The 27444-nt window shown below is 39.7% G+C and overlaps 1 protein-coding gene across 8 annotated transcripts; it reads left to right on the forward strand.

Annotated features, from left to right (window-relative positions):
- On the forward strand, positions 1-27444 carry LOC148398133 (multivesicular body subunit 12B-like). 8 transcript variants are annotated; one of them, XR_015858575.1, is made up of 12 exons: positions 1-118; positions 1248-1343; positions 4372-4467; positions 5825-5915; positions 6842-6971; positions 7648-7758; positions 11462-11503; positions 12644-12705; positions 22395-22450; positions 22840-23065; positions 23195-23254; positions 26856-27444. XR_015858575.1 is itself a non-coding variant. In XM_088375958.1 (11 exons), exons 2-11 carry the CDS (start codon positions 1257-1259, stop codon positions 26895-26897), a joined length of 777 nt encoding a protein of 258 aa, XP_088232084.1. In that variant the 5' UTR covers positions 1-118; positions 1248-1256; the 3' UTR covers positions 26898-27444. The 8 variants fall into 8 exon arrangements, 4 of the variants coding, with proteins under 4 accessions (XP_088232084.1, XP_088232085.1, XP_088232086.1 ...); XR_015858576.1 differs by having other exon boundaries at positions 12647-12705; XR_015858577.1 differs by lacking the exon at positions 11462-11503.

Consider the following 27444-nt stretch of genomic DNA (forward strand, 5'->3'; position numbering starts at 1 on the left):
AGTTGAGTTCCTGCAGGTTGAAGGTACAAAGTCCAAAGAGACAGCACTGAGGGGACGAAGAACACAATTCCGGAGCATATTTTAACGGCCCTTTTACTGAGCTTCGACACTTCATACAGTAAGAGCGACCTTATATAAGTACTGTATCTGAATATTCCACATAGAATTATATATGTAGAATAAAATGAAATGAAATCTTCAAGAACAGCAGCTTAAATCATTTAGGAGAGTGTAACATCAATACAATGTCTTCTTTTTGGACACAAACGGTCAACTGGTCTGGTTAGACACAGCCTTGAAAGGGCAGTTTAAATGCATTACATTTTGCCTCCATTTCGCCTCACAGTTAACCAACAATCCATTGCAGAAATCGTCCAATCAGTTACAATGTCAGTCAGTCAATATTTTTAGTTGCACATACTTTGTCTCACTGTACAATAACTTACAAGTTTGTTTCAAATTAATTTCATGCTATTGCCAATATGCTTCTCTTCTGGGAAGCTCGGTTAGCCCTTCAGAAGCACATCTAAAGAGTCAAGGTTCTGAGTCTCAGACTCAAATTCATGTTACAAAGAGATCTGTCTTTCAATTAGTCAATTCGCCAACCTGTTTCATTTGAATAACGGCAGCAATCTAACATTTGTTAGGGGACAGCTGTTTCTGGAGTGAATCATTTAATTTGATCAAGGTAATTGGGATAGATTTTGTAAACATCAAGATTGAATGCACTAACTTTGTCAGTTAGTACAACAATGCTTTAAACCTAATTGAATAAAGTTGCATCAGAAACCTTTGCAAAGCCACTTACCCTGTAAAAGGCTTGCATACCCATTAGGCCAAAATTCCCTTAGACAGGGATAGATAGCAATTGATGGGACTTCCTTGAAAATATGTGATTGCTCGGTCTAATTTGTGACTTGTTGAAGTAATTGGGTAGTCTCCAAACGCTGTTTTGGTCTAAGTTGTCGTTTGATCCTCTGTTAGAAGGATGCGTTTTCTTTTACATCCCAATAAGCCTCATTCAGAAGTCGATACTGTGGCTTTCTGGACCTTTCAGCCAGGAGGAGCATTGTCCATTCACGGCCTAATGAAGCTTAATGATGCAAACCTCAATTTGTGCAACTGTCAGTCTACTTGTGCTTTTGTTGTTGTGCCAATTTTTTTGTATGAAGCAAATATTTAATCCCAAGTCTCTATATGTGAAGAGAAAATATAGAAAGTGTCTGATTTCCTCCTGTTTCCATCAGAACATTATCATGGAAAATGACCAGATGCCAACAGACCCTATCACTGCAGTCGGAGTCCTTTCTTCGCGCAGCAATGTTCCAGATGACTACTTTGTTGTAAGTAACTGACCTCTGGTCAAGTAAAGTTCGCAAACTAATCCAAGCATATTTTAATTGACCTTGCTTTATGAACAGAACTGCACCTTACCCAAGTGGTTTTCTTCCAATGTACAATGCTGAAAGCAATTGATGAAGACATAAAATCCAGGGGGAAATAACATTTACTGTATTTTCCGGACTATGAACCGTTACTTTTTGCACAAGCTTAATAAGCGTATAGTCCAGTGCAGCGTATCTATGGATTTTACATGTTTTTTCTTATATTGTATGATTTGTGCATATTCTTTTAGCTCTCCATGCAAGCCTCCTTTTGTAAACCCCACTGCGTACCACTGTTACCAGTTTACTCTTTATGCAGAAAATCAAAGAGCTGATTAACTCTTTTGCACTCTGATTCTTTGGTGCGCTGTGTGTTCTCATCTCTGAACTTCAGCAGATCGCTCCAACACAAGAGAGCACAAGCCGAGATCAAACACTGTTCCGCTGGGATCCGCAGCGTTGCTCAAGTATGAGCAGCCACCCAACATCAAAGACCATTCGCACACTCAGTCGTACTTTGACTCTCTGCAAGGGTTCCAAAGGGGATAGGGGTGCATTTCAAATTTGCAAGTATTTGACTTGTTACTCTCATGAACTCATTACTAAAATTTGCATTTATTTCAAGAGGCGTAAACATTGATTTTGCATTTGCCGGGACATCAGGGCTAAGAAAGACAAACTTCATGTCAGTATTTAATGAAGAATATGCAACTATGATAAATAGTTTTGAGAATCAGTATATCCTATTTCATCTCTTCTCAAGAGCGTCAGCACAACATACACTCGGTTTAATCCTCTCTATGAATTGTCCTTGAATGATATCCATCTGTTTTCCATATCAATATATTCAATCGCTCATTTCAGGACATGTCATACAAAAAGCCTCCATAAACATTACTGTACAACTGTAATTGCAGCTTTTGAAAAAATGAGCTGCAATTTCTTCCTTAAACTTCTGGTGGCAACTGCATAATGGCAACCATCTTATGTAGGCATGATCGATACAACTTATTTTTCAGACCGATACCAATGCGAGTTCCCAACTCTTGAGTAGTCGCCGATACTGATATTGATACTAAGTACCGATGTCACGAGTTCTCCTAATACATTAAAGATCAACATCATATATCCCAGTTAAGCATAACATCTTTATTTTTAGATTTGCTCATAAAATACACATTTTGTATAAAACACACAACAGTATGAATTCAAATAAATGAAATCAAACCATTTGCTTACCATTGCATACCAATGAGCTTACCATTTAACCAGAGTTTTAGTAACACAAGTGGGTCACCACTTTATTCAACTGTGGCGTCTGAGTCTGACGACTGGGTGACCCCCGCATCATGACATACATTACTGAGAAAAAGAAGTGTGATACTAAGTGCACTTTTATGTCTAGCTGTGCGTCTCAATGCTGTTTATGTCAGTCTCCTGGGATTGTTCATTAAAAAATTCAGCATGTTTACATGTCTCATCTGTGTTCTTGAAATTTAGGGATTTTGCAGTTGATACAGTTATTGCTTTTCAAAATCAAGAGACTTCAGTGACACCTTTGACATCACAAATGATACTTTATTGACTGAGCACTTTGTAGGTACAAAGAGCAGCTATAAGAAAGTATTGGAGAACCACTACGCATTGTTTCTGTCATGGCTAAGCAGTTGGCCTTTCACATTCAAGCTGTGTCGTTCTCGAGCTGCCCCCGCCTGTTGGCAGGATGATGCCTGAGGTGCCTCCTAAGAGGACCGTGCCCTCATTACTCTTCAACTTGACTTTGGGTTTCACAAAACTAGACCTTTGGTTATGCTGACAGAATGCTGTGACTACTGACCTGGAAAAAGTGGCCAAGACGGCTTGTCTTGTAAAAAAGAGGAAGGGTCTGTGATGTATAGGCTCCTTCTGGGACTTTTAGTTGAAGTGCTGTTGGTGACGCCCAGCCAGGAAAGAGCTCGCTGCTCATCTAATGCTCGCTCTGTCTTTCTCACCTCACTATTTCTGCTCCCTGCATCAAGTCGCCCCCCTCTCATCCCATCTTCTCTGCGGTGGTTTTGCATGAATCTCCCTGTGCCACGATTCCCCCACCCAGTCACCGGGGTCATTCATCATTATTGTCAAGGGGGGTAATGCGTGTGGGTGGGTGCAGAGATCTATGACTTCTTCATTTGAATGAACCTCATTAGATTGACTCTTCTTTGTAAAGGATCCCTTTAAAAAATAACCCTGGCAGTTATTTAGGTGATTCTCACATTGTAGCCAATGGAACATGACGCCTCAACCAAGCATATTTGCTTCAACGATAGAGGAGTCTGCAGGTTATATTTTATTCTGCACAACACACGGCGATGTTGTTTAGGACCTTGAGCTTGACTTGTGGCGCCCAAACGCTGTCAATATGATGCAATCTATTATTCTTACTGCATGCGTCAATCTTTTATAACTATGAATGAGCCTATTATACAAGGACAAGATGCTCCTTTATTGGGGTGTAGCCTCATTTCTGCACACTCGTAAAACTGCATTCTATCCTCAGCAGTTTACTGTCAGAATATTTGTCTCATTAAATACTAGGACGCATCCACAAAAAGGTTTAGAGCAGGCAAATTTGAAGGCGCTGTTTTCTTATCTTACCTGTACCTCACTAAGGGGTTACTACATTTTAAAAGATAGACATATATAATCCTTATTTTGCTATGGAAGCACACAGAAGTATGGTTTCCTTATTAGAGCGGATTGTTGTCAGGGCATCTTTAATCAGCCTACTCCCAAGGGATGATATTTTTAGCCAGCTTTTTGGAGGCTAAGACTCCTTTACCCATGCAGGGCTCTAATGAGATGGAGCCCTAGTGCAGGCAAGCATTAATTAAGGACAGTATGCAAGGCAGAGACAATAGCAACATGCTCATGGCATACATACATTAACTTTATCCCACCTCCTGATTTTTTTTTCTCTCTCCTTGTTTTTTTTTTTTTTCCAATGTAGGTAGCACAAACAACAGATGGCTCAGATGCCGACCTGTGGAAGGACGGCTTATTCAAATCCAAGGTCACGCGCTACCTCTGTTTCACCAGAAAACCTGTAAGTGGTGAAATGTAAAGTATCACTTTCTTTGTGCAATCAGAATTTTGTTTGTTTGTCTGTATGTTACTTTAGGAGAGTTGTATAGCAAGAATGTTTTAACATGCTTTGCACTCTGATTACTCTTATTTCAACTCTTATTTATTTTTTTCCATATCATTTATTTGCATGCATATTCAAAATGTACACTACCGCATTGCAATTGTGTTTCGTGTCATTGGTCCCCTTGGTCTTGTTTTCTTATTGAGGACATAACAATGAGCTAAAGTATTGCTCGTTAACTATTCATCATTATTCATTCAAAAGTGTATCTGTAAAGAAAATAATGATGATATGATTACTGAACAGGAATTAATGTTTTTGCTAATCACAACCAAAAATCATACGTATATTTGGTAGGTTGGACAAGTTTAGTGCTCATTGGATTTGTAAAGTATGAAAGATTTTCTACAAAATCTACATATTTACTGTTTTGACAGGATTCTTTTATTTGCAGAATGTCCTCTAACATCCAGACAACGTGGCAGCAGCTGCCTCATACCCAAGTTCAATCTGGACTGCTGGCTAGTGTATAGCATACAAATAGCCCTGCCCTTGTTCCTGTTTTATTATCTTAAAATGTGTGTCCGTGTTGTTTTAAAGACTTTGACACAAATAAAACACGACAGAGCTATCAACCAAGGCTATTTTGTCTGCCAGTCAAAGGAGCCCCCACTATAATTGTCTATGACAAAAACAGATTCTGTAAAATTATCCCTTGAATTATATGGGTGGGAAGTAAATAGTTTGTGATTTATCATACTCTGGTTGAAACTAGACAAACCCCGTTTGTCACGTCCTGATGGGAGGAAAAAATCCTCAGCAAAAGAGGCAAATACAAAAAAGGCTCCCATGCATAGTAATAACGTTCATCCATATTCCTCCTTAAGTCAGTGTAAAAACTATGAATAAAAATATCTCTAATGGCAATGACTGTCAGGCAACTACAGCAGAGGAATCCAGCCATCAAGTCACGCTTGGTTCAGCCTACTTTCTTCTGCAGTGGTGTATTATTGCAATTTATTATGCCCAAAAATGAAAATGTTAAGGAGTCATGGAAGAGTCATGCTTGAAAATGTCAGATGACACAGTGCCCGAATGCTCTCAGACCAGCATCCACTTTCTCTTTTCGACCCATATATTGCACAGCTAATGGCTAAAACATAAATAAAACACAAACAAACATTTGGGGGGGGGAAAGGATACCGCTGACTGTGACATTTTCTCCCCAAAATAAACCAACCTTTTCAATTCCTGGCCCTGCATCATTATGAAGGCTGACTTTTGCATCACTGACTTTTGATTCTGTCTCTTACAGGGCCCTGATGTTGTTGTGGATGTAAAGTTGATCGACATTAAGGACGCATTGCCAGAGGGCTTCATTGCAATACAAGAAACATTGGACACAAGTAAGCAAATAGACAATGCAGACCCCAGCCTAGTTTCCCCTTCTTACTCTCTGACCAGCTCAAATAGAGGGGGTCGCTTTGCTTGAGATTGTGAATGTTTTATGGGTGCAGGTTACCTTAGTTTATGGTAGACTGTGGGAATAAAATAAACATTTTGCCCCAGAGGTACAACACAAGAGAATCACGAGTCATTGTTTATCTAAGCTGGAGCTGTGCTTTTCTTTATGAGGGCCTTATTTATTTATGTATTTATTTGGGAAGAGGACGAGTGCATGGGGGTTATCTAATATTAATGAAATGCATTCCCCAATGCTTTAGTGCTTTTTGAGTGCTATGTATTTCCCCTTCACCATCCATGCCTTGGAAATGTAATAATATTTTGGTGAGCGGAGCAAGGACAGCTTGTTTATTATTTTTATTATCGCTCCATTTATGCTGCACTCACGGTGTTGCTGGGGAAATAAATGAGACGAACACAGAAGCAATATACAGGATGGCATTTTTGTGAGAAAGAAGAAAAGACATTAAGTTCTGTTTGTCTATGATGTAATTTAATATTTAATTACTTTGTGTGGATCTATGTTTAATGTACTGTACATGTGGGATAACCTATGCGTTTCTTTTCAGACGGAACCAGTTTAAATACCTGTCGTGGAAGAGTATTCTGTTGCTTCTTAGCTCTGAAATAATATAAATGATCATAGTAGTGTTTTGTTTAATTGTGTTCACATGGATTATGTGCCAATGTGAAATTGTTAATTTGATTGAAGCCAATGTCTCTCAACAACTACAGGCCAAAAGTGAGTCAACTATTTAGTTCGAAAGGAGTTTGAGGAGAAGGGAACCACCTTGAGTTGTTTTGGGGTTGAAAAACTGAATGCCTATATGATAATAATTTCTGCCTGATGCTTTGTCGCCCTGATCAGAGGAGCCTGCCATGAAGAAAAGGAGACTTTGCGTGAAAGTGAGCCCACGTGCAGCTGCGGATACGGCTGTATTTGACTTCCAGATCATTGCCAAATCCAAACAGCATCTTGTCCACTACACCAGCATGGGGTACGTTGCTGACCAATGTAAATCGGTAAAAAAAATAAAAATGCGAAAATGAAATGGCATGCAGCTGAAAGCATCATAACTTGCGTGAAAATGAAATTGTGTACAAGGAGTAGATTTACTTTATTTTTATGCAGTAATTAGAGTTATTAATTATTACTGAATTCATTAATTGTGCAATTATTATTAATTAAGTAATTAGAATTATTAGTTATTATTACTGTAGAATGATCATGTATAATCTCCTGTTTTGGCTGAAGCTATCTTGAAATGAATTTTAACTGTAAACTATTGGTTGTTCATCACTACTTGAGCTGCCTATGCTTCTGCATGCATTGTGTGCAGTAGATGAAATTGAGTTGGAAAATCATGAAGTATTTTATGCAACTTTGACCATGGTCCTATACATATTCCTGAAATTCCCACCAGTTCCACCACATCGCTGTCATTACTGTTGGAGTAAACTGGCCAGTAGAAAACGATCAGAAAGGTGTAAGGAAATGCCTACTGTACTCTGGCCAGTGGCTGGAGTTGGCTCATAAATTTACAGGAGTGGCAATGGCCAAGTTTGAAATTTCAGCTCACCGTCAAAATGATACGTAATAATGATGTAATGATGCTACATCTGCAGCAAGATTTGAGAATTTGCTCTGCACATAATGTCCCCATTATTTTGCAGTGAGATCAATAACATGGGGTTATGGTATCGAATGGGAGAGGTTCCTCATCTGCAATCATCTCAACAGAGATCCAGCAAAGTTAAGAGTGGTGCCCCTTCTGACACTGAGAGGTAATATTTTGTGCAATTAGTGTCCATGTGATTTTTTTGCCTTCTTGTTGAATTATTATTTCATGGTCATTGTTGTTTTTTTTGTCATCATTTTGTCATATATTCTGCGGTACACATGAACAGTTCCAAAGAAAGGTAGCTGAACACAATATTAGTGAGAGTCCACTTGATGAAGGGCAACATGCCTTGATTGAGGGCTAAGCATCTACTAGTTGTGGAGTTCCCAGAAGGCAGAGTAACAGGCCACTCTCTGACTTGGGCAACAGCAGTGTTGTGCACACAAACAGCAGGAGAAGTAGCCTGAAGAAGGAGCAACAGCTGCAGAGGAAGGGAGGAGCACGCCAAGATCTTTGGCATGCTGGAGTGTGCGTGTCGGCTCTCTGCTCATGCTGCTGGAGCATCCTCTGCCTCAGGCTTCACAGTGAGCTCCAAGGCAGATAAGCTCAATTATTTATCGCAATGAAGACCTGGGGATTTCCACTGCAAATTTTAAATAAACAGCTGAGACCCTGTCACAGTGAGCTTGGCAGAGAATTCTGGTATGTTTGCCAGAGCATGAGGCTTTTTGCTTTGCTATCATTTGCCGAGCTGAGTAAAAGCCACATAAAAGCTTCACAGTGTCAGAGACTGTTCACATGGCCATATATTTAAATGAGAAGAAATAAGTAAAGTGAATAAAAGGCCACAAATTCAGAGTCACTGAGCAGGCGTCTGTGTGCCTTTACAACGCTTACCTTGTCATTCTCTGCTCTTTTGAAGCCCACTTTCAAATTGGTGAGGATCAGAGGTTGGGATGAATTGCCCCTTCAAGCAACTCACACCCCCTCCGATGCCTGCTGAGATCAGAGGCTGCCGCTTTTGGATTAACATTCAAATTCATTCTGCACGCTCAGTTTTCTTTTGTGAGTAATTCCATCCATAATTCACTGACACATGAGAACAGGACTGTCGCCAAACTCCTTTGACTATTTATCAGGCATATGTGCAATAGCATGTAGAGAAAACATCCTAACATGCAATTACAAATATGTTTGCAGTCATTTGAAAATCACAGATTATGAGTACTGACAGAGATTTATTCATAACTACTACTCGAGTCATTGATTGTCGAAGACAGTGTGACTCGACAGCATTGTTCCATAAAGTATTCTCTACTTTATTGATATTCAGCAACAGGTTTACTGCCTGCTTACAAAATTTCATAGTGCCTCTTCAATTAGGGCTCTCAACAATGAGCACAAAACCTTTTAAATGGTGAACCATCATTTTTTATTTTCAGGATCATTTTGTAGGCTTGTGATCATTCCTCTCAAATGTTAATCAGCCTCAAGCTATCAATTATGTTTTAATGGTGTTAAGCTTCGCCAGGCCTTTATATGCATCAATGCTGGGTTGTTCCATTTTTTACTGATATTTTATATCTCACCAATTAGTACAGGAAGCTGAAGTGAAATGAAGGATGAACTGCAACAGTTAGTTCTTATTGGCTCAGGCTGTTACACCATATTGAGCCACTAAAATGTTTAGGATGCAAAGCTGTTGAGCTTACCGCTGTACAAATGCAGGAGCAATTTGTTTATTGCGAGTAATGTATTCACAACTGTGGCTACATTTCAAAAGGCATTTTTTTCATGAGTAGCGCTAGTACTGATAATCTGGATACATTGCACTTTTTGGAAGTTTGGATCAAGTTAGTAAAAAATAAAAAAATATATATTTGTTTCCCCTGAACATTTTGTGGATATAAGCTCTCTAATATGAAAACTAATTCATACAATAAGAAAATCATTTGACTCATTTTATTAAAAAAGTAAATACCTAAATAAGAATTGTTTGAACAGAGAGCAGAAAAAGAAATCCAGTCCTTTTTTGCCTTTTTATTAGACTAATAATGATTCTCATATTGCCCCATTATCCACCTTAAGTGTGACGGTAATACGATGAGCATTTGAAATATCCTCTACCACTTGTATTTTTTTTCCTTCCCACAAATTTTGCAGTTTGTGTGAAAATCACAAGTGCCAGCCACTGGCCTCACTATGCAAGCAACCTTGAAATGTACCCAGTAAAGATGCCCTCCATCCTCTTTCACTCATCATTCTTATGATCACATTTCCATTTGTTCTCCTGATAAAACTGCCATTGGTAAGGCTTATATCTGACCCCGGTAGTCACTGATTGCGCAAATTAGCCTTGTCCGGATATTACAATTGATTCTATTTCACTTGGATTACATTTTTGGACGTTTCTGTTACAATTTTAGCCCTGTGTACACAGACACCTTTTAAATCAAATTCTAGTGTGATATAAATGTCAAGGCAGAATATCCCCTTTCTTTCCATAGCAAAACATGACACTTTAAGAACCATCCCTGTCAGAATTGGCATCTCAATACATCTGGATCTGGCTGCCTTCTGCCTGTGACACTCACATTGTAGCACTTCAGCAGGATATTCTATCAGCTTGTGTTGCATGCTGATTAGTCAAGACTACCTAATACACCATACCGTTGAGAGAAAACGACACCATGACTGTGTGTCTGTGTTTCTTGACCGAAATGTATCAAAGCTGTTGAAATTCATTCCCATTTAATTTTTGGCATTACTTTGTTACTTTCTGAAAAGTTGAGAGAAGTGACTCAGATCAATGCAATGGTTTCTGAACAGTGCCAGGGATAATTGATTGAATGATTGGTGAAGATCGCTCAGCCACCAGATTTTGAGAGCGCCTCTTTGCAGCCTCTAACACTGAGCTTAAAGGAGGATAATGACGGCTGAGACAGCAGCACCTATGAAGCAGCACTGTCACGTCATAGAGGAAGGTGTGGAAATGTTTTCACAGGAGAGGCTGGATGTGTGTCAAAACAAGCGCTTTCTGCTTTGTGTCTGATGCCACTTCCTTCATCATCTTGCCTTTCTGCCGACTACACCACCTCTGTGGCCACTCTTTTCTCCTCCCTTATTTATCTGACATTGACAATACAGCAACATGAAGAACATTGTACAAAATATTTAAATGGCAACTGCAAAAATACTGAAGTGCACTTAACAGCTGCGGTAGCGCTAAAATGATTCTCGCTCGGACATATTTCGTGGGAGCAGAAGTCTCCCGATCGGTGTTGTAATTGGGTAAATCTTCCAGGCTGTGTTCCCGGTTTTACTATAATTTGATGAGGAACTACACTATAATTGAATTTTCTAATTAATTAGGAATATATGTCAATATGGCTCTCTTTGACTGAAATGAGGATTAATCGTTGTCAAAACTCTAGTGGCTACCATAATACAAGTCCCGACTCTGTTGTTGATTACTAAATGTACTTGCCATGTTTTTGTTTTGGCCATTAGTTGTCTAATTGATTTGCCATATGCCGGTCTCTCCAGTGCACCTAAAATTGTATTTAGAATATTCCAATTTGGATTGAGACGGCCTTGCGATGCAAGCAGATGGCAAAGGCAACCCTCGAGATTTGTTTTAGAAAATCTCCGTGTGAACACGTGAATTTTTCCATGGCGAGTGCAATGTCTTCATTTTCAAATGTAAAGCTAACTGCCCCCATTTCCCACTTCTCTTTTAGTTTCTCATGATGTCGCTGGGTATTGACTGACTAAATCAAACACCGACTCCTAAACAAAAAAAAAAACACATTTAAACCTTTCACCACCACCTCATCGGTGTGCTGAATCTCTGTGTGATTTGACAGATGTGCAGCTTTCCTTTCAGCAACGGAATCAACCTTTGCAAGGTAAAGACATCTGCAACGAATATGGCAATTGTCCCCACAAGATTGATGCCAACCTTTTAAAAATTCACCATTGCTCTGCATTCAACATGGCCAAATGCTAATGTAAATGAAGGTGGTGGTGGTGGAGGGGTGGTTGACCCCTTCATTGCAAAGAAATCTGAGTTGTGAGTTTCAACTCATGAATGCCACTTAAAGGCAGTCAGAAGTCTTGTTTTATTGCCCTTGATAGAAATTATTCAATTTATTTTTCTCTTTGGTGAAGATAAGTCTTCCAGAGGAGCAATATGTGTACAGCTCCGCCTTTCACCTGAAGAATTTAAATGTGATACCCCACCCAACTAGCATAAGAATGCTGCTATCCACAAATAGATCATGTGTTTTATGTACAAAGAATGTATAAAGTAAATTAACAAACAAACAACTCTGTATCATATGTCTCCACATTCTCCTTATTTTTATAGCACAACAGTGACTTCTACAGAATCTTACTAACCTGATCTTGCATCACGTCCAATGTGTGTGCATTCTAATCATAGCAATTCCCACTTTAATGATATAACTGACTACTTTGCGTCATCATTATGAGATTGTTTGTTTTATAGCTGCCGTATTCTTTAGCTACCTCGGAGGCACGTCATGTTTTGCAGCTCTCTTGAAGCAGTTTTTTTTTTCTCCTCCTCACTAGCTGTGGATTTATTGATCCGTAGGGGTGAAGCAGGGGGTGTAATTTGTGATAGCTTGATTGATGAGGATTTCAATCTTATATGGTTTGTTAACTTCAACTGCCCACAAAGTGCATTCAGTGCTGTTTTCTGTAATACAAGGCCATGAAACGGTAAAAGCAGACTTCCCTTGAATAATGGAATCCCCTGGCTCCTCCAGACTTAACAAGATCCTGCTCTAAAGCCCTATTGAAGGTCTGTGCAAGCCCGCAGGCAACTGATGTGGGTTAAACTTTTGCCTTAGTTTCCCCATTTAGACTCAAACTTTGATTTTGCAGCTTGGGTCTGTCTTTTAGACTGAGACACTTTAATATTTCTGCTCCATATAAACCTACAAACCAATAAAGGCTATAGGAATATATTTTATTATGGCATTCGCCAAAGCTGAAGAATGGTATTCTTTCTTTCTCTCTGACAGCAGGACGACCATCAGCAGGCCAACCTATGAGCCCCAAAACTGTGGCAGCGTCACCATGACAGGTAAAGCCTCTCAAACTTACATAAACCATTCTACTGTCACTGTAGTCCCCGCCACAAAGACACTTTGATATGGAAACTCAGACCAGCAGCTAACAAGAGAATCAATTTATAAAAAAATATAGTGATATATAAAGTGAAAAAGGAACGTTGTTATACATATGTACTGTGTGAAAATATTTTTGCACAAATGCTATGTGCAAACTTTCTAATATTTTCATAAGGTCAATGCACAACTACAGTCGTAGTAGCAATAATTGAATGTGGAGTAACGGAGAGTACCACTATAACAATAAGCCCACTCCTGCCCCCGTTCCCAGTTTCTTTGTACAGTAGCTGTGTCATTTAGGATTTATTAAGATAAACCAAACCAGAAACCCATTATTGTTAAGTCAGCAACACCAATGGCATAAAAACAACGCTGCATTTACGCGATAAGGCTGTCTTCTTTTTTACATTGTTGATCTGCAACTAAGAAACTTTAACATATGTAAAAAATAATAATGATTCAATTGAAAAAAATAATTATTATATAAAAAAAAATCCATTACATAAATATTATTTACCCTGCATTCCAATATTTGACAAAGAGACATTAGGAATTCAACCCGGGTGAGACTATTACATTTTAGAGGCAGAGTCGAAGCGATACAGGAACCTCCGACTGGAATCTGCGCTCCAGCCTGAAAAGTGTGTGAAGACGAGGTGAATGAAGCAGGCAGGTTTTTATCTAGCTGGAGAGAGACACCATGTGGTGAGGATTCCTCCTGCTATTCATGCACAGGCACACCCGAGCTTTTGTTACTTTTACCAAACCTCATTCGGATATTTTCATAAAATATAAATTGCAACAAGAAATATTTATTCTCATAAATTCAAAATAAATCATCTGTCAATTTTTGACCCAAATTATTTCGATCATCATGGTTCATGGGGAAGCTATGCACCCATCCCAGGTGACAAAGCAAACCTACAATCCAGTTTAATTGATCATAAAATGAATATTGGAATAAGTCATGATGTGAATGCAAGTTAAGCCGAATAAGCTCTAAATTGTGTGGCTTCAGAATGAGAAGAAATAGAGCAAGTTTCAAATGGATGTGAATGACAGTGAAGAACTAGCACAAACTGTGCATACGCTTCACCACAACCGTCATTTATCTTTGGACAAAAAGAAGCAGCACATCTTTTGTTTGTCTCACAGCATCAAAATGTGACTAAAAAAAATTAGCTTCATTAACAATGAGATTGCCTTCAGACCTTGTGTGACCTTCTAGACAACAACCTATTTAATTCTTAACTGTTAGTGTGATGGTAGCTCTTCTATGTGTGTGTGCGTGCGTGCGTGTGTGCGTGTGTGTGTAGGCGCGTGGGAGTCTGTATGTGCAGGCTGACAGCTGGCCAGGTTCGAGTTGCTCTAAAACCATGTGCGCTCTGTCAGCCTCGTACAGGCGCCTTCTTTAGGATTGATGAATTGCCTGCTTTCTTGATTAAACCCTCCGTCACTTCCCAACTAAACAAAAACCCCAACACACGAAAGAAAAGCAAGTTGAGGGGAGGAGAGGTAACATGTCTGGGAAATGTGTCATCAGCAGTCACATTATGTACAGATGTGATGTGCAGGTGCCTTGACATTTATTACCAGAATATTAAAACCTCTTCGCATTCACTTCTTTACCCCCTTTCACTTGACAGATCAAGTTAATTTGAGGAGTTATCAAGTTTTCATAGCAACTGTGTGCTTTCCTGTGCTCACATCACTTTGATCCTTACCTTCCCAATTAGGTCTGTTATGATGGAAAATTGTATGTAACGAAACAATCCAACTGTCAAAGAATAATAAATTCAACCAAAAATGAAGTGTATAAAACTTAGACAACGTAGAGAAAGTACGTCTGCTGCAGTGTTCAGCAAACATCCACCGCGTTTACAAAAAAAAGTGAATCTCATGGAAAGTCATAAATTTGCATATCTGTCTTATTAATCAAAAATAAATCCTGACATTGGCCCTCATCTAGAGTAATATGGAGTGCAATTATTTCCCGATCCATTAGAGGAAGTTCAATTAACAGACATAAGACAATTCATCCTTCAGAGGAAGAGGAAGAGAAAAAATAGAAAGCTCAAAATTAACTTGGGTTTGCAAAATATCTTGACAGCGTGTCAGTGATTTCTGAGTCTCAGGAAACAATATTAGAATTCTTATTAAAGTGTGCGCATCTTCATTTAATTTGCCGCAAATAATTGGAAAAATGCAATGGCGCTTTCCAATTAAAGCTCCACTTTATGCTGTTTAATAATACCCTCGTAATATTACAGCTTATGGAATGACAGGTAAGTTGGTGTATGAATAAAACATAAAGGCCTGTAATAAGAGACAGGAAAAAAGCAAGACAGTTGTTGGGGTGGTGGTGGTGGGGGCTTTTAAATGCTCAACATAATTTGCATATATTAATCTCCTCTTTTCAGCTTTATCAAATATTCCACTGTATTTGAAGTTAAAATAGTCATGACAGGCAGGCGTAGGCTTCGTTTTTCCAAGGATTTATAACTTGTATAATTCTGGATCTTTAATAAGTCAATATGACTGATCCTCTGAGTTCTGTGGAATTTGGTTAATTGTTCCAGATGGTGCTCACTGATTAAGCAAAATTACTTCCTTTCTTTTCTTTCCCCCCCAAACTACACCATTGCTTGATTGACTAACTTGGAGAAAAAAGATTATTTTGGCGTAGCTCTTTCACTAAGAGGTTTCTCATCAGGTTTCAAACAAAAGTTCCATCTTATTTTTGCTGTGTGGGTCTGAGCCAGGCTGTGAGGGGGAGGCGATCATTTGAGTCCTTCTCTCACACGGCGATAGATTGCATATACTGCCGGGCCAATATTTTAGAATAACACAGTTATCTAAATTGAGGAATTAAATAAAATACAACCTCTAGCTCGTGCCAGAAAAGCTCTTATTAGTGAATGTCATTCTCTTCTGTGTCTTTTGTCGCCTTTTTTTCTGCACGGGATTGTATTCCACTTGCAACACGACACGGGCAGCCACAGCTCACTGACATTCTGTTTTGCGTCAGTTAAACTGAACTGAATGAATCATTTATGGAAGTGTTATGGGGGAGGTATGGGCAGATTTACTGCTGCGCTTTTCGTTTCGATGGAATAGGATTTCTATGAAATCAATCTTGGTGTTTGAAGTAATGCCAGAGCTTACATCAAGACATGAAAAGAGTGCTCTTAAAATCCAAGTTTTGCCTCTTAATTTTCCTGGTCAGCAAAAGGCAAAGCAGAGAGTCATTCTGTAGGACAATAGCACTTGCATCTAATAATTATTTGCGCACAACACTATAGTTAAAATCATGGATGAGATTTTACACAATAAAATGATAATGTGTTGTCCGAAGCTTTTGTTAAAATGGAGTTTAGCATCTAATTTACTTTATATATTCTTCATATTGTCATCACTAAGCATCTCGTTTTGTGAGGTCTAATATACGTGATTTTTTAAGTACCTTACGACAGTCGTCAGAAGAAAAAAAGACACAGTACTTTGCTCTCTGTTTGTCTGTTTAATGTTTTTTAATGTTTAAAATGTATTGTAAAATGTAAAATCGTAGTTCAGTATTTTTTTTTAATTAATCCATCCCCATTTTAATCTTGAAAAATTATGAACATTTAGGCTAACTACATTTAATGACAAAAAAACCCAAATGATTTTAATCTGATCTCACCAATAAGAATTTGTGCACCAATCATGTGTGAATCTTATTATTATTATTTTTTTTTTTAAGTTGCTCATTTATGAGTAAGGGACCAGGGGCTCAAACATTTTGGTCCCCTTTAACTGTTAAATGCCTGTAAGGTTTGCGGACCTTACTGGAGTCCCGAGGCTCATCCCTCATTGCTTTCTATCTATGCCTGAGATAGAAGCAGAGCTCCATTAGTTCCGGTGTCCAGACGTGGACAGCCTCAATGGATGGGCCTGTCATGGCTGCCTCATTTGCCTCATGTACAGCGGGGTTTGTTATCACACATCTAATTAGAACTTGATAAAAATATTTCACAAAGTCCAGTCATTAAATATAGTTTAAGAAGATTTATGATCAAATATGCCATTAAATCTTTTAATGGCTCTGCTGACTTGTTAAGTTTGTAATGAATGATTTTCTAATACATTGATGCGATTTTGGAAGCACAACGAGAACATAGGGATGAAATCGCTCTGGAAAAAAGGCAACTGAGAATCTCAGAAGTTATGCTGAAAACCTCTCCGGCAGGTGTAAAAGTTTGCTGTTAAGAAGTTCAAACAATTTTACAATTTTATTCGTACCGTAAAGGCACGGCAATACCTGTCGGAGTTTTCTGTTCTCGGTTTTACCATTTTCAGTGAACAGAGCAATAAGTAAACCCAATTGTGTTTCGATATTAATAATTTGTGTTGCCGTTTTATACTGGAGAAAAATCCTGTTGTTATTAGCATAATTAATGACAAATGGCAGAACTACATTTGTGGATCGGCGTTGAGAAATGATAAATTGGTGCGTGCCCAGGTTAGTGGCTGCCAAGGAGGCCTCTTTGGCTGTCATCCCTCCTGCTTCCACTCTGGCACCGTTCATTACTCACTGCATGAGATGCCACTTTACATTGCCTGGTACTGTGAGCATGGAGAACTTAATAACGCCAACCACAAGCATGTGGGTCCCGCTGTTCCACAGTACAGAGGGCAAGTTGCTCACTGAGGGCTCAGGGTTGTGGAGAGCAGGCTAACCCAAGTAGCTGCACTGATCAAAAGGACTCACACATCAGTCACTCATTCAGGGGAACCATAACCACATGAGTGTTCACCAAAGGTAGGCCTTTCTTGTTAGGCTTTCTGGAGCCCGACACATTCCTTGCATCATTACTGGTTAGTTTGCCCGCAGAAGTGCTAATTAAGAGGGGATTTGTGTAATTGTGCCGTCTGCTGTGTCCCATCCGGCACATGCAATTTAGTGTCAGCCCTCTGCCAGCTTTAACACTTGTCCAGAGAGGCGCTGCCCATTTATACAGACATTCAGCTGCACATTTACCAGCGGCCACAGCTGGGGATCGGTGCGGTGCCTTGGCAGTGTCGGAAAAGACACAGTGTTGCTGATTGCTGATTAAAGTCTGGTAGTCCGTTTAGTTTCACAACAGCGAGCCAGGGACAAGAGATCACCCAGATTGAAAAATGATTAAAAGGGTTTTGTTCTACTTTTGTTCCATGAAAATTAGCGTATTTCACTCTTTTTAAATTCAAACACCATTAGTGCTGCGGTTTTCGAGTTTCCAAACTTACCTCATCCTCTGAGCATTAAACTCAACATAGGCTCTGCCCACTTTCTGGAAGATTGATGGGCCAGAGTCCATCTGGGACTGCCTCCTGGCTCCCTTCCTACATCCCGTTTTTTAGAAATGTGTGTCTAAGATGGAGCGGTAAGTGGGCCATTCTACACTAAGTTTCTTACACCTCTCAAGTAGAAAATTGATTTCTAATATAGCATATTGAATTTGTAACTAAAGTGCTGAGGATGACTGCATATTTACTGAGGTATTTTATTATAATTACAATAATAAAATGTTCAAAATAATTGCCAAAAAAGTTTTCTCTTTATTAAACCTTAAAGTGCAACATTGTGTGTAATCATCCTAATAGACAAAAGGCTTTTGTCGATTACTATTCTTTAAAATATGTCCGAAAAGCCCCACAAACTTAAAAACAAAAGAAAAGAAAGGAATTGATTAATTAGACAGTAACCATATGCATTCTCATATGTGAGCTGATGCCCCAGTGAACATATAAATAATATTAAATGAAATGAATAATTCACTCAGAAGATATAGTTCCCATTTTAGAGACTTTTCCGCCTCTAAAATGCCCTTCTATACTGACAAGAGGAAAACAGTGGAGCGATACAATAAAAATAATGGATTTGATTGAGCCATGGAGTCATTAAAAGAATCTGAAAATAGCAACTAGCTATCATCTGTTCTCGTAGCATGGGTCAGGAGCTCTGACACCTCCAAAATTCCTCCTGTCAGGGTAGAAGGCCATTTGTATTCTCTCTCATTAGGCAATTTGACTAATGACCTGCCGTGGCTACGGAGCTACTGAGGGACCCGCAGCCTGGCACCCTCTCGCTCTCTCAGCAGCCTGAGCCCACACCCTCCATTGGAATGGCACAGATGGCATGCCCGGGCGACAAAATAAACTACAATATGTCTCCGAGATGCTGTCAGGCCTGGGCACTATTTCTCATGTCAGAATGCGGCTAAGGGCTGTGAGTGGGCATAGGGGGGTCCTCCTCCAGCTTACTTGGCTTCTACTCACCATTATCTGCAGAGGTGACAGAGAGCCGTATACTCTGCAACTAGAATAGCATTTCTGTGGTCTGCATAAAGAATCCCCCTCAATTTGAGAGTCACAGTGACATGAGAGGTAGTGCATTGTCTAGCCAGGCTACACATGGAAAGCAGGGTGCGTCACATTGTTTGAATAAAATAAATATAGAATTTCTGAGCAGCTTTACTTGTAAATTTGTCTCATATAACACGCATGTCAAGCTAACACTTCATAGGACACTCATTGTATTACATTGAAAGGTTTTTTTTTTACTTTCGCCAAAACTTATATGCAGCCTATAGGCTGCTCACAGTACTTTGGTACAACTAGGACAATGTTATATGTACATTTCCTATTTAAGAAACTCTGCATCGTGGTAAAGCCATATGTCCTCCAGGTGGCCAAGGTGTGCACACCAGAAGGAGTAGCACAATGAAGAAGAAAATGTGACGAAATATTTGTAATTCTATTCAATGTCATGATTGTATGTCTTTAGCCAGCATAATATAATGTCTTTTTTTCTGACTAAAACGCCAAATTTCTGGGTTGCTTTTTGAAGAGCTGGAACTGATTAATGGCTTTTCTATACATATCAATGGGGAAAGATGATTTGAGATACAAATGTTTTGAGTTTTAAGGGTGGTCGCAGAACATATGAAACCCCTACCGTAACATTTTGAGTCTTTTTTTATTCTGGTCTTGGATCATAAGAACAAAAATCAACCCCCCACCCAAAAAAACAGATCCTTTTTCATCCAATTCAGGGTCAAATCAGAATCCCCCTGGAAACGCTACGAGACAGAGATCAATGCAGTTGTGTTGGATTAGTGAAGTGTAAAATAAAAGTTCATCAACATTCCTGGAGCTTTACCCGTAAGATGTGGTCAGGGTAATATGGGTCATGCACAATCAAGCACGCATATTTTCCCATCAGTCAGTCTCTGGGTGCAACACTACAAAGTGTGTGTGCGTATATGTGTCTACCGGAGCCCTGGAAAGCCAATGGTGCGTTGCGAAAGTCCTGGGCGACAGTGCATCCTACAACGGAGGGGTGAGGGATTAGTGCTCAACCTGGCGTTGGAGGGAGCCCTTCCCGCCCTGAAACAGCCATTCATCTGTGCCCAGGGATTGGAGATGACAATGCAGCCATTGCTCATCGCACCTGACGGAGCCATTAATAAGGCAATGATCCACACGGGGCCTGTGCTGACTCCGTTCTTTACACTACAATCACTCAAGCCATGGGGTCCTCCTTACTTAACGCCACCTCTCTGCTCACTGCCATGATCATCACCATCATCACAGTCACCGCACCAAAAATCTGAGGTGACATTTTCCTATTGACTGCTCTCACATACTCCACATGCCAAGTAACTACCCAATCCCTCCATACTGTGACACGCATAAGGTAATGGACCATAGCATTTTGAGCAGCTCCAACATGCTTTATAATGGAGTTCCTGACCAGAAGATTGTATTTACATTACTTTTGCCCTTTGTGTTGGATTCTGCCGTGGCGCAGATATCCATTTCTTAACACCAAGTCATCTTCAGCACCTTTTCATTCATCTGGATGTAAGATAGCCCTACTAGTATGGATGGTGGTGGAATACAAAGTGAGACCCAGTTTAAATGTAATAAGGAAAGTCCCTGGCCTTCAGTGCCGTGCAGCCATCTGTCCACGCCACACAGATCCATCAGCCGCTGCAATCTCAGTACTCCATGGCCGCCTATTGATTCAAATGTATTCCCTCCCTCTCTCCTCTCTCAGTGACAGCAGTAGTGAATGTGTTTTCTCTGTTTTTTTATCTTTCTTTTTATTAACTTAAACAAGTAATCATATCTACAAGGGGTTGGTGATAACGCACTTTTTGTATCCCATACAGTATCGACACTTTTTCTTGCAATTTCATCTACACCAATACTGATATTAGTAATGGTATTTTTTTACTGTAAAAAATTTCTGGCCAATAATTCCAAATACTTTAAATATTGTAATAAGACAAAACAAACAAAAAATAAATTATTTGAAGCCCTCTGAAATGTTTCTGTGATGAAGGGCTATATAAATAGATTTGACTCGACTTGCAAAATATTCACTAAACGTTGCTAAAACCATTACGTAGCAGACTACAGCTATTACAGCAAACCTCCGTTATGTCACGGTTCAGTTTTTGAGGTATGTGCTTATATTATTTTATTTTGTTTATTTACTTTTTTCTTTTTGTACACTATTCTTATCCAATGCGCTTGCTTTTTCTCAATATATTTTATTTTGCTAGTCCTAAATTGTGAGTTTTTTTATTTTGCTCCAAGAAGGATTGAAATTTCCCCAGTCGAGCCCGCCAAAGGGAGGCAACATTTTGGAATTTCCTATAAAGAACCGCAAAACCCTTAATCAGGAGCAGCTTCACTTTACACTTGAAAATTAATTAATCTGTGCCGAGCGCCTTTAAAACACCAGTTGGACACTTCGCCTGCTGATATTTGGGGCCCCTGTCAAAGCACTTTGCATCAAGTGTCGTAGCTCTAGATTTTTAGTTGTCTTATTTTTATTTTATTTATTTATTCATTTTAATGAGGCCAAGCAGCTGCAGTTTTTTCTTCAGTCTGAACCGAGAGGCTTTGTATCTCTTGTCACCTCGTGTTAATTTGTGCCCTAATGTTTTTCTTATAAACAAAGACCTGCACTCTAGCCTGACAGTGGTGACACCTTGATTCCAGTGCAGGATACAGGCAGTATTGGGTTACACCATTAATAATCAACTGGCAGCCATCACACCATTTTAACCACGATCATTATGATAAAGGGCATACACTTAATTACAGGCCTGCTTAATTATAGCTCTGTTGAAGCTCGTTTGTTTGGTCAAATGCTAATTATACCACCGTGCTTTTGGCAAGTCCTCATTTCAATCTACCTTTTTTTGTGGGCTGAACGCTGAGGCTCATTTTCATGCAAATTTCATATCCAGCGTTTTGTCTTTCTTCTTTCAAATTTTCTGTGCCGGGTGTAAGTGTGTCTTTGTTTGTGAGGTGAACATCTCTCTGACAAGACAAAATCAGGAATAATCAAGAGTAATTAAAGTGGAAGAGGGTTGGGAAGGGCTGGGTTGGAGGAGAGAAGCAAAGAATAAGAAAAGGCTTTCATCTTGTCTCCATAGATGGGTAGGAGGGGAGGTGTCGGGGGGCCTGGAGATGTTGATAGCTTTGTTGCTTCATTATGCCACATGTACTTTTGTTCAAACTTTCAAAATAAAGGGAAAAAAATGGTCAATTTTGGTCTATAAAGTCACATTTTAAAAGTACTTTTTTCTTTACTTTTTTACAGCCATGGACGGTGTGCCCTTTGGGGTTGCTCAGCGATTCTATGAAACATCAAAAGAGGTAATATCATGCTAATTTTTTCTCGTAAAAATCATTGTAACCACAGCCATAGCCAAGGCACAGTTTGAAGTCCAGAGGAAGACTACCGTCGTGACAGTTTTATTTTGTAACCACCCATTTTATTACAATTTTACCTTCAAATCCATCCATTCATTTGGTGTAACCCTTGCCATGTCGGTCACATTGACACAGGCTGAACTTATTCTTCACATGACTAAATTTGTTTTTGCATCAAGCAACTCTCTTTCAATTCATACAGACATATACACGCAAATGCAAACATTTGTTTCATCTGATTTTCTGACTCATTCCCTCTCTTTCTCCTCTCCCCATCATCCCTCTCCTCTGCAATTTCCATTCCTGCAACCTCCTACTTTCTTAATTTCTAGATTATCTTTTATTTTTCTCTTATTTCTACTCTCCCGCCATTCTACCACTGTCTTTTCAATTCTTTTAATCCATACCGCTCTCTTTCCTGTTTCTTTCTTCTCTTATCCCTTCATCTGCTTCATCTGCTTACCTTCCCCTTACCCTGAGTGATGAATGCATGCACTCAGGCAGCGCTGGCTCAATGCAGTCCATTTGGCTGGCTGGCGGCGGTTGTCACCATAGCCGGTTCGTATTGACACAGAGGGAGAGGATTAAAGATTTTAAGCATGCTTACTTAGCCATGAGCCTAACCGCCATGTTCCTTGTGTTCCCCCCCTCTTCTCTTCTCCCTCCTCTCCATGCTTTTGATTTCAGATGCAGCAAGTCAATTTAATGGGCATTACGATCAAATCCCTGGCAGAGATCGAGGAGGAAGTGAGTAGAGGCTGCAACGCTCGGCTGCAGCTGCCGCCGCTGGCCCAGAATGCAAAGCAAACAGTCTTGGGCTTGTAATTAAGTGTCTGAGACAGCGAGACCCTGTTGGCTCCACTAAGCCCCAATTGAATAAAAGCATGCCCTGGCTAGGCAGCCATTCCCTCTTAAAAGCTTTGTCTACTGTTCCAAAGCCCTTGACTTTTATTCCCCAATTCTTCTCCCAAACAGTTCAATCAAGCTTCTCTCGGAAAGCTGTAGGTTCTTGAGGTTTTGATCTTCTTGCAGGGCTCCGGAAAACATGAGCTTGTGTGGAGAACATGCTCCATTTCCTCTCCACACTGTAGCCTGTGTGTGTTGTATAGTGCAGTACATGGGTGTGCTTTAAATGGAGGGAGAGCCCCCCCACTCCCTTCTCTCTCATTAGCACGGTGCTGTGGTATGTGAAGTGCCAGGAAGTGACAGACCACTGTAAAAGAACAGGTGCTGTTGGGTTTGAGATGTGATACGGAGCAAACACTCCCTCATCAAACCAGGTGTCTGTTCTGCACTCTGCCTCTGTCTTCTGTCACAAACTATCCAAATCACAGTCGCCATGCTGTCATACGGTCATCTGATTGAAGCTCACTGTCAAAGTAGGCATTAAGCGTGTGCGTGCGTATGTATGCGCGCTGTGAGCGTGTGAGCCCAACCAGGTTGCTCATCCTATCCGTTTTCTCCTCTTCTTCCACTACTCGTCGCTCCCTCGCCTCCTTCTTTTCTGTTCAGCGGGTGTGATTAGCAGGCGGACACATGGTGAGCTGAGCTGGGGAAGGGAAGGGCATGAGAAATCATTAATTACAGCCGCACTGGAGCTGATGAAGTAAATGTGAGATAGTGTAACACGCTGGATTTAGTGAAGTGGACGACAGCACAAGATTAATGGCGTGGCCTAGCTGATGAGGATGAAGTCGCAGCTTAGCTTGATAATTAGTTTGCAAGTGGAAGCATCCCTCACAATTGTGTTATTTTTACTTCTAGCTTCCCCTTGTTATTATCCCAGGATGATATCTACAGAAGCAGGAGAGAAATATAATTAGCGAGACTTTTTACAAAACATAACACAAGCTGTGCTTTTCATAGGAAACTAGAATAGCATCAGAGGAACACAGACCTTCAACAAGGCCAAACAATACTTCTTTGAATCATTGCCTTAAAAATCCAAACCGTTTTCACTCTTAATGTTTTACTAAAATCCATTATGCGCCATAAAATTAATTAATATTTTTAATGCCCGAATAGGTAGTTGTGATGATTATCAAACATTAATGTGCATTTGCTTCATTTCAACCAACTTAAACTCTGCACTTGTTTTCTGGCATCAGAGAAGTTGGCTCATTTAACTGTTGGCGTGTTCTTAGGCTTTTGAGAAGATTATACGGTATTTGATTGGAAAGAAAAAAAACACTGCAACTGTCTTCTTTTCTCATCCAAAAGTTGTTACTCCTTGTACGTATGACATCCTTTGAAACAAGTGGCACTTTGCCTCTAATTGCCTCTGATTGTAACCCCTACGAAAATATTGATGCTCGAGAGTAATGTGCTCTCTTACTTTGGAATGCTGCAGCCGCAAATGTAGATAGGTCCATTTCCTAACAGGCATCACTCAAGCTATACGTCTAAAATGATGTTGGTTCCAGCAATTAGGCGTTCTTTTCGGTTCCCAATTAACTGGCAAAACTTGCGGATATTATAATTGCTCTTAGCCACGCATATCTAATTTGTGTCTTTTTAAGTGTTAATTAGTACACAATTTAAAGTGACGTCTTTATGTAGTATGCTCCACTGAAAAATGTCGGCGGTGGCCGGCTTAATGATTTTAGTTTAGGGAGGGAGTGTGTGAAGATGCAGAAATGTGTGTGCACACATGACAGGATTTTCATTAGCACCTATGCATGATGGCCTTTCAGCGTTGCTTTGGGAACGTGTAGTTTCTTCCTATGTGTGCTAGCATAGAAGAGTGCAAAAGCACTGAGGTAGACAGTGTGCGCGTGGTGTGAGAGGGTGCGCTCCAAATAGAGGTGGAATTAATGAAGACAACATGTCACATATTTTTGGCAGTGGAGCAGGAACAGGAAATGAAGCTGGGCTCGTCTGGGCGACTGCCGCCCATGTTCTAGTGTGTCACTGTCCTGTCAGCCCATGTGTAAAACTGGCAGACATTGATACATGCTCGCCCCGATAACACCCCATTCCCCCATCCATCATCCACACAGACTCACCCACATCTGAATACATGGGATACATACATAGCCTACATACATTTCTACTGGAATTATTTATTTGATGTGCCAGCAGTTGAAACTGAATTCTCGCGCGGTGGAGGCCTGAATGACGCCGCTAACCGGGTTGTGATATGTGACAGGTTTTGGGGGATCCGTCAAGTGGATGAAAATCAAAATCGGAGGTATTTAGACAGGGAGAACCTGCAATTCAATTGATAAAATGCGTGCGTTTGCTTTTGTTAGGCTTGGAGCATTTAGTCTAGTGATCTTACAGCGCTCTCTTGTGTTTTGTTACAGTAGTACAACAATTTGGGGAAAGGTCACATTGTTCAGAGACACGTTCAAACACCTTGCAGCATGTTTCAGATTGACATTTTAGTTTTTATATTTTACATATTAAATAGGAGTTTGTGTGTTTTGTGTTATGTGTATTTTTTTAATCAGTCGTTTAGAGTTGGGCAATAAAGTATAGAATCATTTTGACATTCAATGCAAAGCCCCACTCTGACCTAAAGAGCTATAGTACTTAATATCATGACCTTTAAAGGGCAGTGATTCTCAATCACTGTGCTGTAGCATGAGATAAATTCTACTGTGCCGCGGGAAAATATCCAATTTTACTTAACTGGCCTGAAATTGATCATTTATTGACATTGACATATACATAAAGGCAGAACATGTAAATGCACTTACAATTGTATTACTTTTACTATTCAATTACATACATTTGAATGACTCCCCCGGCAAGTGTATCATCAACTTTCAGGCCCATTTTATAGGTAAATTTGTAGGAATCGAGATCATTCATGTTGTATAGGCCTATTTTTGTGACATTTTTATTAGGTTGTCTGTAGTGGAAATACAGCATGGCTCAGTAAAATGTTGGGAGACATGTAGTAGAGCAGAGGTGCCCAAACATTTTCAGCTCGCGAGCTACTTTTGAAAATGACCAAGTCACAAAGATCTACCCACTAAAAAAATAATTAAATTAAATGATTTTATATATATATATATATATATATATATATATATATATATATATATATATATATATATATATATATATATATATATATATATATACCAGAAGAGGGCAGTAAAACTTTTTTCCCCCTCCCGTTCTCGCTTCTGAATATTGTACTGTTGAAATGAACAAAAACATGTGTATATATGCACACTCCTTACTGTCGTGTTTCATCTGAATGAAATGCTCATGCTATTAACTCAAAATAGTCGAAATAATTGTCTGCTAATCGGATTTGAGTGTCAAAGTGCATTGAACCACTTGTTCTCTGGAGCAATATGTGTTCACTAATATCGTATATTTCCTCCTCATGCAGTTCCACTACAACTTCAGCACAGAGCGAAGCATTGTGCTATAACATCCTCTGGTTTCCTTCAACATGATGGGACCATACTGTGGACAAAAGGATCGTCATTAAGTGATAAAAGAGAAAACATAAGATGCATTACTGTTTTAAAAGCTGGCCATGTACAATGTTTAGATTCAAATGTATTTGACAATAACGCCTTTTTGTAAAACGTGAATATAGTGAAATGTTAAAAAAAATATGAATCCAATTAATATTTAATTAATGTGGGTATTTTTAAGTTGGCTGAGATTTTGACATTTGGTTGCCTCCGAGGGACCAAAGCGCACAACAAACAGACAGCTCTCAGGGGTCTGCATGTTCTAGCAGAAATATATTTCCATCACAAAGTTCATCATGCAGTGTGCAGAACGAGCAAGCAGAGCTCTGAGGCGCTGAGCCTTTACCCCAGACGCCCATACTTCAATGCAGTGACACATCAACTGAGTCAGCTCTTAAAGAAAATCATTCAAATATTATAACATGTCAGCTCTGATGCACGGCATGCCTTTTCCTACAGTCTCACAGACAAAATTGTGAATAAAAAGACTAGCAGTAA

This window comes from Syngnathus floridae, chromosome 5 (genome assembly GCF_059516105.1).
Source record: "Syngnathus floridae isolate MCC-2025c chromosome 5, RoL_Sflo_1.0, whole genome shotgun sequence".
Lineage (NCBI taxonomy): Eukaryota > Metazoa > Chordata > Actinopteri > Syngnathiformes > Syngnathidae > Syngnathus > Syngnathus floridae.